Genomic DNA, 16,091 nt, shown 5'->3' on the forward strand with positions numbered 1-16,091 from the left:
TACACTAAAAGTATTTACACGTAAAGTGATGAAATTATTTTTAAATATTGTTATATTGATATGGCACAATGTTATATGTGTATATATATGTATTTTATTAAATAGTATATAAAGTACGAGAATGCATAGAAAACAGCAATAATGCCATACTGTCAGCTATAGTTTCATCTGGGTACTATCATGAGTTAAGACCAATGATTTTTAATTTCCTATTTTTATGTTTTCCAAATCATTTACAGTACCCATATACGTTTTGTCAAGGAGAGGGAGGGAGGAAGAGAGAGAGGGAGAGAGAATGAAAAAGAAAGGATAACTTTCATTCCTCTTGATTCTTTTGCTTATCCAGAATTTTTTCTAGAGCATTTTTCTGTTGATTTTAAGTATTATTGCACAGTGAGAAAATATCTTAAATCACTGAAATGCAGAAGACAATGTAGAATAGTACTGAAGTGTCAGAAACAAGAAGGTGAAATTCTAGTTCACATGATTGTGGGACAGGTTGAGCATCCTTACTCTGAACATCTGAAATGATCCCAGATTTCATTGTCTATGCAAATATTCCAAAATGTGGCAAAATCCAAAATTTCAAGCACTTCTGATCCCATACAATAATCAATCTATACTTAGTAGTCATGTAATCTTGAGCCATTGCTGTATAAATGGCAGATAAAGATCAACGACAGGGGTCTCCACTGAGAAGACTAAAAACTGAGTTTGTCATTCTTTGGTGACTTAATACATGTTTCAGAAGATCCTTTACTATGCAGCTATAAAAATATCACGTTATTTACCTTCTTGGAAGATTCTTTGTTTATGAAATCATTTATTCCTGCATGCCACTCAACTCACAAACATTTCTATCACCAAAACACTTCAGGCACTTATTGTATTTGATTTCATAAACAATACCATACAGGATAACTAACTGCTAAGAATTAACTTTTTTTCAAAACAGTCTCACTATGAAGCCCATACTTCACAAGTACTTATTATGCATTTTAGGCTGGCTACATACACACAATCCTGCCTTGGCCTCTTGAGTGCTTGGATTGCAAGCATAAGAATTAACATTCTAACATTCTTTTTTTTCTTTTTTTTTCTCCAGTGGTGGGGCTTGAACTTGGGCCTGGGCAGTATCCCTGAGCTCTTCAGCTCAAGGCTAGCATTCTACCACTTGAGCCACAGCACCACTAAGAATTAACATTCTTAACCAGTAAATTTTTAATGCCTTTTTTTCCCTAAAAAGGGCCAGATGGTCATGTGACTAGATATGATTTGGATTGGCTGGTGAAAAATAGCTATGAAGGGCAGAAACAAAAGGTTATCCAACCTAGAATATTATGGAATGCTGAAATCTACCAGCAAGCCCAAATTCCATCTGTAGATTTCCAGAGTTTCTTAGAAACCAATGAGGGACTGAAGACGTTTCTACAAAACTTTCTGCTGTATGGAATTGCATTTGTAGAAAATGTTCCTCCCACTCAAGAACACACAGAGAAGTTGGCGGAAAGGATCAGCTTAATCAGGTAATGTATTAGATTTACAAAATCTACAGTAATTAATAGCTAGAGCATCAACACCAATAAAAAAAAGTAAAGTGAATGGCCCTTCATTTACAATCAAACATATTATGTGGCCTGAATAAGGAGACCTCCACCCATAGAGCTTTATTTGAGGATTGGATTTCTGATCTCTAAAGACATTTATAAACTACATGTAATCAAGACTTTAAAACCATTGGTATGTTTTTGTAGCTCTTACTATCACTGTTCTCAAAGTTGAGATATCATTATAGATTAGAATGAACACTGCAAGTAAAGATAATTGGAAAGTAATTTGAATTCTGCCATCAAGCAGTTGTGTTACCATAGGTAAGTCCATATCACTCACTCACACACACACATACACACACACATGCATGCATGCACACTCAATCCCCTACCAAACTCTTATTTTCCCATCTGTTCAAAAAAGGATTGAGTAATATGCTATCATCTACTTTTTTTTTTTTTTTTTTTTTTTGGCCAGTCCTGGGCCTTGGACTCAGGGCCTAAGCACTGTCCCTGGCTTCTTCCCGCTCAAGGCTAGCACTCTGCCACTTGAGCCATAGCGCCACTTTTGGCCGTTTTCTGTATATGTGGTGCTGGGGAATCGAACCTAGGGCCTCGGGTATCCGAGGCAGGCACTCTTGCCACTAGGCTATATCCCCAGCCCGCTATCATCTACTTTTGATCTGTGATACCTATGTCTTTATTCAGAGATTGATTGCTACCAATGCTCCTTTAAAAAATCATGTGGAATTTAATCAGGATATTAGCACTTATTATATTTTGGTCACTATAGTAACTCTGATAGTTGTGAGATCTGTCTCCCGTTTTACTCGTGGGACACCTGGCATTGGTTTTATTACCATTCTGTATTTCTAGTTGGCATATACATTTATCTTCCATATTATTAAATGTGCTATAAATCTACTTTATTATAATTAGTTTTCTTTTATCTCTTATGACCCAGATGTAGTACATTTTATAGTATATATTATACACTATATACGTATGTGTATGTATATACATATGTATGTATGTGTATATTTGTACATATATACATATTCCTTGTGCTACTATAGCATAATTTGCCAAGTATTCTGTTTGAAACACAAATTGATAATTTTCAAGTAAAATATACTGATGATAAGCAATAAATTGAAAGGATTTAAAAACTCTTCAAAAAGAGCATTTCCTATTTGCACTTCAGTTCAGAGAATAATGTAAACTCAAAAACTAAATAATTAAACTGACCTTTCTAAGCTGGGAAAATATGTGCAAAATTAAAATGTCATACATACAGCAAGGAGCAATGCAATAACAATACAGCAAATCTCACTAAATAGTTGTAACACCAAGTACCCTTTTTTATTTTCCTTATTCATCCATGTTCAAAAGATAAATGAAGACCTACCATTAGTCACTTCTATGTCATATGAATAATATGGAACTGGTTTGTTGCCTTTAAAGACTTGATTGTCCAAGATACTAGAAAAATTAGCACTACTATTGCAAAATAATACTAAATATTACAACTATTAAAATTAAGTAACATTGCTTCTAGAAGTAGCTTTTTTACTTTTTCCTATGAAAGGAAGTTAAACACAGAAAATGACCTTGAATAAGAAGACTATTGAAAGTAGGGTGCCAGTAGTTCACACCTGTAACCCAAGCTACTTTGGAGGTGGAAATTGGGAACATGATAGTTTGAAGCCAGTCCAGGCAAAAAGTTCACAAGCCCCCATCACAAGCAGTAGCTGGGTACAGTGGTACACACCTGTCATCCCAAATATAGTGAGAAGAATAAAATAGGTGGATCACAGACCAGGGTAGCCCCAACAAAAACCAAGAACCTATCTCAAAAATAACCAAAGCAAGCCAGGTTCCAATGGCTCATACCTGTAATCTTAGCTACTCAGGAGGCTGAGATCCAAGGATCCCAGTTAAAATCAGCCCAGACAGACAAATCTGTGAAACTTGTATTTCCAATTAACCAACAAAGAACTGGAAGTGGAGTTGTGTCTCAAGTGGCAGAGCACGAGCCTTGAGCAAAAGCTGAAGGACTGACACCAAAAAAAAAAAAGAAAAAGAAAAAGAAAAAACAGTAATAAATAACCAGAGCAAAAAGGAACAGAGGTGTGGATCAAGTGGTAAAGTGACTGCCAAAAAAGTGTGAGGCTCTGAATTCAAACTTCAATAGCACCCTAAAATAAAGTCAGAAGTAGGTATATAATGAAAGTGTAATTATTCTCTAAGCTTTTGAAATACATTATGCTTCCATGGTTCTACCCTCAACTTCCTAGAATATTAATCAGTGACAGAATTGTCAAGACTGAGGTTGTGCTTAACTGTCAGATTCACCTTTTAGATGGAACCACAAATACTGCTATTATAGGTCTTCCTTTATTTCATTTAACAGAGAAACTATCTATGGAAGGATGTGGTATTTTACTTCAGACTTTTCCAGAGATGACACCGCATATACCAAACTAGCTCTGGACAGACATACTGACACTACCTATTTTCAAGAGCCCTGTGGGTAAGTGGGTTAGGCTTCTCCAGTCCCTATATAAAATGGTCTTGAGTAGTTTTGTAACCAATTTCAATTCAATCATATCAATTCTATCACATCAATTGCTGTGAATTCATATATGACTTTCTTCTTCTTTCTAGAAACATGACCAGTTTTAGATAGCATAACTCAGTCTTCTTTAGACTTATGTAATAAAATTTTAAGTGATTGAAACTAATTACCTTATTACAAAAATGAAGTCTTAATCTTGTTAAATTTACATTTTAATATTACAATTTCCTTTAAAAGTATTGACTAATTATAAGTTTTATAATTTGTACATTTTTCTTATATTTAGTTATTTTATTGCAAATTGGTTAGTCCTGCAAACACTATTGTTATGAGAATGATATTAAGAGGAATTTGAGGGCTGGGGATATAGCCTAGTGGCAAGAGTGCCTGCCTCGGATACACGAGGCCCTAGGTTCGATTCCCCAGCACCACATATACAGAAAACGGCCAGAAGGGGCGCTGTGGCTCAAGTGGCAGAGTGCTAGCCTTGAGCGGGAAGAAGCCAGGGACAGTGCTCAGGCCCTGAGTCCAAGGCCCAGGACTGGCCTCCCCCCCCCCCAAAAAAAAAAAGAGGAATTTGAGTTTGATGAATAAGAACTTAGAGATAAGTAATGGCTGAAAAGTAACCTTTTACCACATCAAGTCAGTAACTATTGAGCCAAAGATGACATGTGTCAGACTTTCCTACCATTTGCTTCTTCATATACATGATAAGCCTGAAACACACATATTAGTAGTGTGGATTATAAGATAGTACAAAACAATGATTAATTTCCTTTTTACCTATAGACTACAAAGGCAACCTCTTCTGACTATTAAATAATCATGACCTAGAAGTTTCACAAAATGTTCAACATGCTCATAATTGAGCCTTTCTCGCCTGTTTTTCTATTAGATTCTTTTCGATTTGTTTGTTTGTTTGTTTGTTTTTGTGCCAGTCCTGGGGACTGAACTCAAGGCCTGGGCACTATCCCTGAGCCTCTTTTATTCAAGGCTAGTGCTGTACCACTTGAGCCACAGAGACACTTCTGGCGTTTTCTGAGTAGTTTATTGGAGCTAAGTCCCACAGATTTTTCTGCCTGGGCTGGCTTTGAACTATGATCTTCAGATCTTGGCCTCCTGAGTAGCTAGGATTACAGGCATGAGCCACCAGTGCCTGGCTTGATTCTTCTTGGTTTTATTCATTCAGGCTCTCCTTGTGTTTTTTTATTTTACTTTGTGGCTTACTTTTTCTCATTTTTACACTTGATTTATTACTATTAATTTTATTTTCCATCATTGATTTGAAAATTCTACTTTTGTTCTTTAATCCATTGTCTTCCTTTCCAGTATATATATATATATATATGAATGAATATATATGAATATATATATATATTCAGATATAAATTATTTGACTATTTCAACATATCCCAAATAGAACTTCAATCTCTCATACTTCATCATCTAATTACACATCTGCCTGCATCTATATAATAGTAAATATGATTTTCAGTGTTAAAGTTTCCCACAAGAGGAACCTAGAGGGCTGGGGATATGGCCTAGTGGCAAGAGTGCTTGCCTTGTATACATGAGGCCCTGGGTTCGATTCCCCAGCACCACATATACAGAAAACGGCCAGAAGTGGCGCTGTGGCTCAAGTGGCAGAGTGCTAGCCTTGAGCAAAAAGGAGGCCAGGGACAGTGCTCAGGCCCTGAGTTCAAGGCCCAGGACTGGCCAAAAAAAAAAAAAAAAAAGAGGAACCTAGAGTTATTCTTGATTTTTACCAGTCCTTCATCCTTCAAATGGTTTTCCAAGGGTTTTTTTCTTTTTTCTTTTTTCTTTTCTTTTCTTTTTTGCCAGTCTTGAACTTTTGCCAGCTTGAACTCAGGGCCTGAGCACTGTCCCTGTCTTCTTTTTGCTCAGGGCTAGCACTCTACCACTTGAGCCCAGCACTACTTCTGGCTTTCTATATATGTGGTGCTGAGGAATCAAACCCAGGGCTTCATGTATGTGAGGCAAGCACTCTACCACTAGGCCATATTCCCAGCCCCCAAGGTTTTTTTTCTTAGCTTGAGTTCCATCAGCCCATCCTTAACACTATCATTATAATCAAGTCTTTAAAATGCTAATGTGACCATATAATTTCAATTTAAAGCCATTTCTTATTCTCTATGATATGTCAATAAGAACTCTCAGGAAGAATTTCTTACTCTCTTCCTTTAATATACCTTGTTTTTTACAAGCAACTTTAGTCATGCTTTTACCTCTTCCTAGAATGATCTCTGCTCATGTCAGTAGCTTTCCACTCCTAATTCTTGCTCATTGTTTAAAACTAAGCAAAACCTACTCTCCTTCCCTCAAATATTTCTGTATACAATGAATAAAATGAATAGACCATTCCTTTTTGGGGGCCTTTATCTTGTATACAACTTTATTATATTACCTATCATTTTACTGGTACTGGTTTTATCTCTTCTAACAATAGCATGAACTTTTAAAAGTAGAGGCTCTATCTTATTTGTATTACTGGGTCTTAACATATCTAGGCTTTAATGCATTTTGTGCATAATAACATTAATGTTTCAAAGTGCAACACTATGAAGGAAGAATAATTGGGAAAATGAATTTCATTCTTCATTAAAAGAAAATGAAACAATGAGGTTTCAGTAATCATTTCTAATGGGACATTCAAGAATTTTGGTATGTTCTCTTTTATCCACTGAACAGAAGAATTTTCTTTTCCTTTAGTATTCAAGTGTTTCACTGTCTTAAGCATGAAGGAACAGGTGGCAGAACACTGTTAGTAGATGGGTTCTATGCAGCAGAAAAGTTACTTCAAAAGGCACCTGAGGAATTTGAACTTCTTAGCAAAGTGCCATTGAAGCATGAATATATTGAAAATGTTGGAGAATGCCACAACCACATGATTGGGATTGGGCCAATCCTAAATATCTATCCATGGAACAAAGAGCTCTATTTGATCAGGTCAGTACCAAAGAATTATGCTACAGTGTAATGTATTTACCATATATTAACTTCCTAGTGTAATAATTCCTAAAATCCTTCCAGCTGCCACATTTTAATCTTGCTACCTATAGCTCATTATGTTATATTCTTGTTAAAATTCTCATAAATAAGTCAAAATAAGTAAATATTAATAAACAGTAAAAAGTAAACTAATCAATAGGCCCAAAGTCAGAGAATAATACATTTTAGGGTACTGATACATACTGGAGGTGATACTCTTAAAATAAAACCATGTAATAAAATAAAAAAAGAATAGCTATTCAGTTGTCCTCAGTGGCCACATAGTATACGCAGAAGCCTGATGAAAATTTATGTCTCTAGAAAAGATTTATGTAAAGTTTCTGACCAGCTTATCAATTGTCTCCTAGATATGACCACTTAGAGATCTTGAAATATGTCATATTAAAAAATGAACTCAAGGTCCCCATTCATTTTAAGTCTGTCCCTCTAATTGTTTCTACCGGTTTACACAAACCAAAATTTAAAAGTCATCTTTAGCTTCTTCATCTCTTATACAGTACAGCCAATGTCATCACCTATGTTTTTCTCACCACCAACTACTTTCTATCTACAATGCCACATTAGTGAGACCACTGTTAGTTATCTACTATATGATTGCTAGAGACTTAACTGATCTTGCTTCCACTATGAGCAACATTCTACCCACTTTTTGTGTTGTTGCTAGAGTAATTTGGAAATACAAATCTTACCTTGTAATTACCCTGTTAAGATCCTTTGTCTCTTCAGTATTTTTCAGGGAAAGATTAGTTTTATTCCTTACAAGTTACAGCTTACAAGGCTGTATATGATCTGATCATTTTAACATTTTTTGCATCAACCCATACAATTTATGTTTTCTGTACAAATTCTGCCATAAATATTCTACAGTGCTTTAGGTTTCTAGAGACAGCTACTTTCCATCTTGCATCCAGGACTTTTTCTTATCCTGTTTTGCGTTTGAATTAACTCTCCTTTCCACTTAATCTAAGGTAATTTCTACTCTGCATTTTGTTACCCAACAAAAGAGTAAATACTGTACACTTTTATTCATATAAAGATTTTTAGAAATGGGAAAAAATTAATCTTTGGTTATAGATATCAGGATGGTAGTTTCTCTTGGGTAGGGGAAGGGGTATGACTAGAAAAAGGCACGTAGGAAACTAATGAAGTTCTGGCAATAATTGTGTTTCAGTGATGCAATCCCATCATGAAAAGCCATTTTTTTGTTTTTCTCTATCTATAATATGTGTAAGTAGAAAAGTTAGTTTCTAATTTGCCTTAGCCAAAACAGAAATACATTAACTCAGTCAAGATTTTTCACCCAGGCACTGGTGGCTCATGCCTGTAATCTTAGCAATCTGGAGGCTGAGATTTTAGGATGGCAGTTTTAAGCCAACTGGGACAGGAAAAAACCATGAACCCCTTATCTCCAATTAACCATGAAAAACCTGGAACTGGAGCTGTGATTCAAGTAGTATAGCACCAGCCTTGAGAAGAAAAAAATGGACAGCACCCAGGCCCTGAGTTTTTTAGAAAAGCTGACTTTTCTATCCAAGTGGGTTGCTTAAAAGTTTCTGCCAGCTGGGCGCTGGTGGCTCACAACTGTAATCTAGCTACTCCGGAGGTTGAGATCTGAAGATCTCCGTTGGAAGCCAGCCTGGGCAGGAAAGTCCCTGAGACTCTTATCTCCAATTAACTACTCAAAAACTGAAAGTGGCACTGTGGCTTAAGTACAGCATTATCCTTGAGCAAAAAGAGGCTCGGGGACAGCACGTAGGCTCTGAGTTCAAGCCTCAACCAACAAAAAAAGTTTCTGCTTTGGCCTGGTAGTTTAACTGTTGTTGAGTTTTCTAAGAGAGTATCAGCAAGTAAAGAAAGGCAAAGAGGAAATGCTTTAGGCTAAGGAAGGGTTTTTGAAAAGTACTTTTTTTTTTTTGTCCCAAATGGTTGTCCCAAAATGGCTGAGGAATCTAGACATACCTCAGATTGTTCTAGGAAGTAGCAGGGGGGATGAGTAATTAAGACACACATCAGATTGTTCAAGAAAATAGTAGGGCTGTTGAGTATGTTTTGAGATTATTAGGGGGGAGGTGATCCTCCATCTCTCCAAGAGTCCACCACTCAGAGACAGTCTCAAATAAAAAGATGGATTTATTGAGGAAGTAAAAAGTATACTGACCAGCCAGGGCCACAGCCCAGACTCAGGAGCCCGAGCCACTCAGGGTTGGGTTATAAAGGCAAACACCACATGGTCAAGTTTGCCACACGCAGGTGGCCAATGAGGTTACAACACTTACAGAGCATGCCAGGTCACTGGCACGTGGCCAGTGGAGTTACAATCTGTCTCATAGAAACTGTTTAAACCAACCTATCATTTTAGTTAGATTTGGCACAGGGTTGGCCGGGCTCACCTGATGCAGGCAGATGCACCTACCCACAGGAGGGCACAGGTTTAACTTTGAATGTTCTACTACTCAGGTGATCTAGCAGTTTACACAATCTTATCACAGGGAAGGGGAACTTCCCTGGATAGGGTGGGGAGATCTTAGTGAAGATGGAGTCGGCTTCTGCTCTCTTTAACTAATCTGAGATGGAGTCAATTTGACACTCCTCAGCAGTCAATGATGGTGCTGGCAAGATCTGACCTCCATATTACACTAAGAGAGTGTTCACTTTCTGTCACATCATCTATGAAAGAAGTACTTAATGTTTTGCCCAAGTCATGAGACGACCACCAAGAAGACCACCGAGAGCCAGACCTTCCGAAATGCAAAAGCAAGGCTTTATTCTGGCTCTCAGTGGTCTTCTTGGTGGTCGTCTCACGACTTGGGCATAACACTTAACACAGAGAAATGCCTAAAAATACTTTAATAGCCTACAATGTCTTTATGATTTGTTTGAGATCTTTCCTCATGATTCTGTTAGGTACAACAACTATGACCGGGCTGTCATCAATACTATACCTTATGATGTTGTCCATCGTTGGTATATGGCACACCGGACTCTGACAGTTGAGTTGAGAAGAGCTGAGAATGAGCTTTGGGTCAAACTAAAACCTGGAAAGGTGGGTCCTAAACTCTAAAGATGTCTAGTAAGTTTGTTACACCAAAGCAGTGAAGAAGGGTATTTGTTTAATATGTGTCACAGTGCTACAAAGGAAAAAGAGAAGCAAACTCTAAGTGTTATTCCTAGTCCTGCCACTAACTTACCGAATGGTGAGAGATTTAGCTAAATGATCCCTAAGAGTCCTTCCCGCTTTATGATTTCATTTGGTCTTTGGAGTGGGGGATAACTTGGGTGCTTGGTTTACACTTAGTGCCTCGTGCTTGCAAGGCAGGCACTCTACCACAGAGCCATGTTCCTAGCCCTTTTTCATACTGATTACTTTGCAATAGGCTAAGCTTAGCTTTTTTTCCAGTCCCTAACCAGACTTCAATCCTACTTCCCACAATTGCTGTGATGAGAAGCACATGGCACTGCACCCATCTATTAGTTTCATAACTTTTTGCCCCCATTGGCCTCAAACCAATCCATATCTCATCCTTTCAAGTAGCTAGGATTACAGGCATAAGCCACCACACCCAGTTCGCTTTTCAAATCTTGATATTTTCTCTGGATGAAAAATATATTCACCTTATAATAAAACAGTAGTTTACCCTTTGAGAAAGCATAGAGTAAAAATTAAAAAGATTGAATCCAGTTGCATAATTTACTTTGGAAAACAGAATAATTATTCAAGAAATAAACTCCCTAAATTCAGAGCCTATTAATGACTCTTGATTTTTTAACTTCTTCTGGGGCTACTATTATATAGGGTTATACACATCTTAGTTTCCAAAACTCTACATAATCTCAGAAGAAAAATATCTCATTGAGTATAGCCACAGGACAAATTTTCTCTCTCCTGGTTTAGGATTTTTGATAGTGTTTTTCTCTCTTTTACCCATGTACAGGTACTATTCATAGACAACTGGCGAGTCCTACATGGTAGGGAATCCTTCACTGGCTACCGGCAACTCTGTGGCTGCTATTTAACACGAGATGATGTATTAAACACTGCTCGCCTCTTGGGACTTCAGGCTTAAAATTGACAATATTAGGTTTATGAATACACTTACCATCTTAGCCACCAGAATTTCCTATCAACAGAGTAATGTATCAGAATTTACATCACATGGTTTCCTTAATCTGTCCAACAAAACAGAAGCTACCTAGTTCTGTAACAGAGGAAACCTGCTAGACAAATGAAGTTTCTGACTCATCTAACATCAGCCATCTAGTGGGATAGCTGTTTTCTCAAGTTATAACATAAGCCTCCTTGTTTTATAAACTTTTTTTGCAATATAACATCCATATTAAAAGGAAACCAATAATATTTACTGAGTAAAAACTTCTTTCAATTAAAACAGTTGGAATATAATGCATTCTAGAAATGAGAAATGAAAACTATTGATAAAGCAAACCTTGCCTAATTTTTGGCCTTAGCATCCATTTATGAGAGACAATATATGGTTAATTGTATTTCTATGTGTGTTTATTTCACTTAAACTGTCTTCTAGTCCTATCCATTTCAACAAAAGACAGGTACCACTTTTCTTTCTTTATAAATGAATACATATATTCATTTGTATATTCATATGTATACATATAAATTCATATATATACATATGTTTACTTCATCCATTCACAGGCATTTAGGTTGATTCCATATCTTATCTATTGTGAATAATGCACCAATAAACAGGAGTGTGCAGATATTCTACGATGTGCTGGTCTTTTGGATGTATACCTAGAAAGGAGTAGCTGGACTGTATAGTAGAATACTAATTTTTTGAGGAATTCCCATACTGTGTTCAATAGTTGCTATACTGATTTACATTTCTACCAAGAGTATATAATACTTCCTTTATTTATATAATTCACTAATACTTGTTATTTTTGTATTTTTGATAACAGCCATTCTGAGCGGGGTAAGAGTATTTCTCGTTGTGGTTTAGATTTGTATTTTCCTGATAACTACTCATGTTGATTTTTTCATGTACTTATTGAAAACTTGTATATCTTATTTTAAGAAATAGCAATCTAGGACAATAGCCTTTGTTGTCTGTTGATATTTTTGTTTTAGGGATATTGGGGTGGTTTTTTATATCTCAATTTCTTGTTTATTTGAGACAAGGTCCCACTATGTGGATCAAACTGAACCTGGTTATGTAGCACCAACCTGGCATCAAACTCATATCTTATGCCTTAACCTACCACAGAATGGGATTACAGACCTGCACCATCACAGTAGCTATTATTTTTTTAATGACATCACCAATACTGTTCCTATTGAAAATTTCACTTTGCTTACATATTGTAAGCACCACCACTGTTTCAGATGTATGCTTGATGATTTTCTGCCATACTGGAGATTAACATTCACTCAATTGTGAGCTGTGAGCCTTAAGACTCCTAAAAACTGTCCAATAAGCATTGATAGTAACTAGATATTGAGTGTGAGAAATGCTAGAAAACTAGAACATGGAAACATCTATCCCTCAGCTATCAAGGGATGGCATTTTCACAAGATAGCCTGTGAAAAAGTCCTTGTTCATTCCTCACTCTCCCTCCCCTGTGCAAGCACGTTAGATGAAAAACCTAAGTCCAAACATCATCACCAGGCATGAATCATCACCCTAAACCTTTTTTTTTTTTAGAAGAAATATAACAGACTAAGGTGGGTACCCAGGTCTGTAGCCAGAGATGAAAAGAGCATTCCAGAAAAACCAGGAGCATGCACCCTCTCTACCTTTGCAATCAGTTGGGTGAAGGTCTGAGAACCCTGTAGGAACCCTCCCGGTATCCAAGTGACAGTACACAGTGAACATTCTGGCTAGGGTCAATCTCTCAGGGGCCTCTCCTTGACTTGCCATTACTTTCAGTTAAAGTAGAAATAAGAATCAGAGAAACAGTCCATCCATTTTGAGACACTTAACATAGCCTCTCCCCTAGAAAGCACAAAACTCAGCCCTTAAATATCATCCTCAAAAGATGAGTACCAGGTATGACTACAGCATGTTCCCAAAGCTAGATGGTTGAGAAAGAAGTTACATTCTAAAGAGTTCCTACTTCATTGCTCTGAAAAGTGTAAAGAGTAATTAGACAGAAAACGGCTAAATTAACTTGGATAAAAAAAAAAGATTGACATTTACTTTTTAATAAACATCTATTCATTGTACATAATGACATCAAGGGTGATATTTCAACATATGCATGACACTTGACAGAGGAATGAAATCTTCCTGATGGCGGAGGTGGAAGAGGCCGGCTTGCATATAAGGGATCCTACCATACAAAGAAAGCCTTGCTGCTTCTTCGAGCAGCTAAAAGTTACATGGAAATCACAGGATGCCTTTCAGAAGGGACCGTGTGATTTGCAGTGCCAACTAGGTAACATTCCGGCTGGAACTGCTGAGCTGGACACCTCTATGTAAATTAACAAAGCTTGATCCTGGATTTAGGGCTCTAAGACCAACAAGACTGCAAGATTTAGATTGAGTCCTGTGAACATGTATGGCAGCTGCAATGTGAAACTTGGTGGCCAGAAAGGCAAAGAAATGGGCTTGTGGGCGTCATGATGAGGACATACCGTTGGTGCACTTAAAAGACTGCGAATGCAACTGCTCACTAGGAAACAAAATAGGAGTGGAAGAGGAAGGGGTGTGAAGAATTCCCATCCCTCATGTTGCAGTTCTTTTGGACCCGAGCCACTTTCTCCGCTGTGCTGATTAATCAAAATGATCTACTGTGGCCTGTAAAATTCTAGCTACTCAGGAGGCAGAGATCTGATTCTAATTAGGCCAGCCCCGGGAGAAACGCCTGAGAGGCCATTTCCAATTAACCCGCAAAAAGTCAGAAGGGGATCCCTGGTTCAAGTGGTTGAATGCCAGCCTTGAGGGAGAAAGCCAACGGAGTTAGAGGCCGGAGTTCTAGTCCCGGAGTACCAGCACACGCATACACGAACAAGACCTACCTATTGTGCCTTTTCCACACACTGCTGCCTTAACAATGGGCACTTAGAAGCTAGCTTTCAGTCCACAAACGGCCCTTATGGTGGCAAAGGGAATGACAGACAACACAGGAGCAGGAAGACCACCTTTTATTTCTCCCCAGTGCCAAACTGGGGGGCGGGGGGGGTCGCCGCTCTGGGTGTGGGGGGGTCTGGCAAAAGGGGGTCTGGTTGATGTGACTCATCAGACGCCCTGTCCCGAGGGGGAGATGGTTTCTTGCAGAACGAGGTGAAGGAGGTGGTTCTGCTCGGCACTCAGCAGTGGCCACATCTCCACCTGCAGCGACTTGATGGCTTCCGTGTCTTTCTCATGGGTAGCCATGACTAAGGACTGAAGCAGCAAGAACAGTTCCTCGGGAAGCTGGCCGCTGCTGCAGTCCTGCCCGTGGCTGTCGAAGGCCTCCCAGGAGTACCTCTCCAGCGTCTGGGCGTGCTCGGGCAGCAGCTTGGCTGGTGGTGGCTGCAGGAGCAGCAGCAGCAGTACGCGGGACACCTCGCACCGGGCCAGTACGTCCGAGAAGGCGCCCAGCGTGGCGGGGGACGGAGCCGCCGAGCCAGCGTTCGCGGGGAGGGACGCAGTGGAGGCCGCCCCGGGTGCCGGCTGCTGGGGTCGCAGGGGTAGGGGCGGGGGCGGAGGCGGGGGCTGCTGCTGCTGCTGCTGCTGCTGCGGCGGCGGCGGCGGCTGCGGGGGCGGAGGCTGCAGCGGCAGGGGCGGCGGCGGCAGGGGGTGGCTGCCGTGGTCGCGTGCCAGGCGCTGCATGTGCGTGAAGACCGCCAGGGCACCTGTGTAGTCGCGCGCCAGCAGCTGGCACGAGGCGGCATCGCCGAGCGCCTGCAGCGCGGCCAGGGGCAGCTGGGGCAGGTGCAGCTGGGCGGCACGCTGGAAGTGGCCGGCGGCGGCGGCCGGCTGGCCGAGGTCGCGCAGGGCAGCGGCCAGTTCCAGGCACAGGGCAGCGGCGGCGGCCGGCTGGCCCAGCTCCAGGTGCAGGCGCACGGCGGCGCTCAGGGCGCTGGCGGCCGCCTGCAGCGGTTCGCCATAGGCGGCGGGGCAGACCAGACGCTGTCGAGCGTCGCACTCCTGTCTCAGGAAGAGGCGCGCGGCCTCGGTCAGGGCCAGCGCCTCCCCCGGCCCATGGAACAGCGCCTGCTGGCAGCGCGCTACGGCCAGCTGGCACCAGGCTGCGTAGGGCAGGCACTCCTGGGCGCGCAGCTCCCGGCCCAGCTGCCCGAACTGCTCGCCGGCCTCGGCCACGTTCGGTTTCCGCAGGAACCGCTTCTTCAGCTTGTTGGACACCAGACGGTACCGCGCCAGGAAGTCCCCGGCCTCGGAGCCTGGGCCCACGCCGCCGCCGCCAAGGCCTAGGCCCAGGCCCAGGCCTAAGCCCGACGAGGAGGCCGCCATGTCGACCACCCCGCCGCTTCCGGGAGGGCGCGCTGACGCAGCAGGCTGGCTGGGCCACACCGCCGCCGGACCGCGACGTGCCCCGCGTCACCGCGGGGGGGCTGCCGTTGCCTGGCGACCAGCAGGCCGCTCGGGAGGATGGGGAGCGCGCGCTGCTAGTGGGCGGGGCCGGGGGCTGCTCTGGCGTCCGCCCCTGACGCGCTGCAAATCCGGGACCTAGGCTTGGCCACCGGCTCGCCCCGGGGGCAAGAATGAGGCTGAAAACCCGGCTGGGGTCCTGGGCCGTGGTGATCTGGACACCCAGCCCCGTGAGCGCCCAGGCCACCCCTCCAGCCCCACCCCGGTCGCCGTTACACGTGGGGTCTGTGGGGTCCCCGTTGTGGCTTCCGGGATGCCATCATCCCGGGAACCTCACCTGGCCGGACGCGGGCTGCCCTGGCTCTCTGGGAGCCAAGTGGACCCTGGATGGCTCCTGTCTCCGCCGCCTCCTGGACTGGACGC

At 41.4% G+C, this 16,091-nt stretch overlaps 2 protein-coding genes across 3 annotated transcripts in view; one reads left to right on the top strand and one right to left on the bottom strand.

Moving 5' to 3' along the window:
* Tmlhe (trimethyllysine hydroxylase, epsilon) overlaps positions 1-11,894 on the top strand; it is a 52,390-nt gene extending 40,496 nt beyond the window's left edge. For both annotated transcript variants that reach the window (XM_048335862.1, XM_048335863.1), the window contains 5 exons: positions 1,247-1,526; positions 3,964-4,083; positions 6,859-7,095; positions 10,063-10,201; positions 11,091-11,894. In XM_048335862.1, coding sequence (XP_048191819.1) covers positions 1,247-1,526; positions 3,964-4,083; positions 6,859-7,095; positions 10,063-10,201; positions 11,091-11,222 — 908 coding nt within the window. In that variant the 3' untranslated portion in view covers positions 11,223-11,894. The remainder of the gene's footprint in view (positions 1-1,246; positions 1,527-3,963; positions 4,084-6,858; positions 7,096-10,062; positions 10,202-11,090) is intronic.
* Positions 11,895-14,262: 2,368 nt separating this feature from the next.
* Positions 14,263-15,729, bottom strand: LOC125343439 (40-kDa huntingtin-associated protein-like). The gene has a single exon (XM_048335865.1). The coding sequence runs from the start codon at positions 15,588-15,590 to the stop codon at positions 14,373-14,375; it is 1,218 nt and encodes a 405-aa protein (XP_048191822.1). The 5' UTR covers positions 15,591-15,729; the 3' UTR covers positions 14,263-14,372.
* Between the last annotated feature and the right edge of the window lie 362 nt (positions 15,730-16,091).

The sequence above is a fragment of the Perognathus longimembris genome, chromosome 28 (genome assembly GCF_023159225.1).
Source record: "Perognathus longimembris pacificus isolate PPM17 chromosome 28, ASM2315922v1, whole genome shotgun sequence".
Lineage (NCBI taxonomy): Eukaryota > Metazoa > Chordata > Mammalia > Rodentia > Heteromyidae > Perognathus > Perognathus longimembris.

What these genes read in the sequence shown, in the direction of transcription:
- LOC125343439 (XM_048335865.1), bottom strand. Translation starts at nt 15,590, where the DNA reads ATGGCGGCCTCCTCGTCGGGCTTAGGCCTGGGCCTGGGCCTAGGCCTT.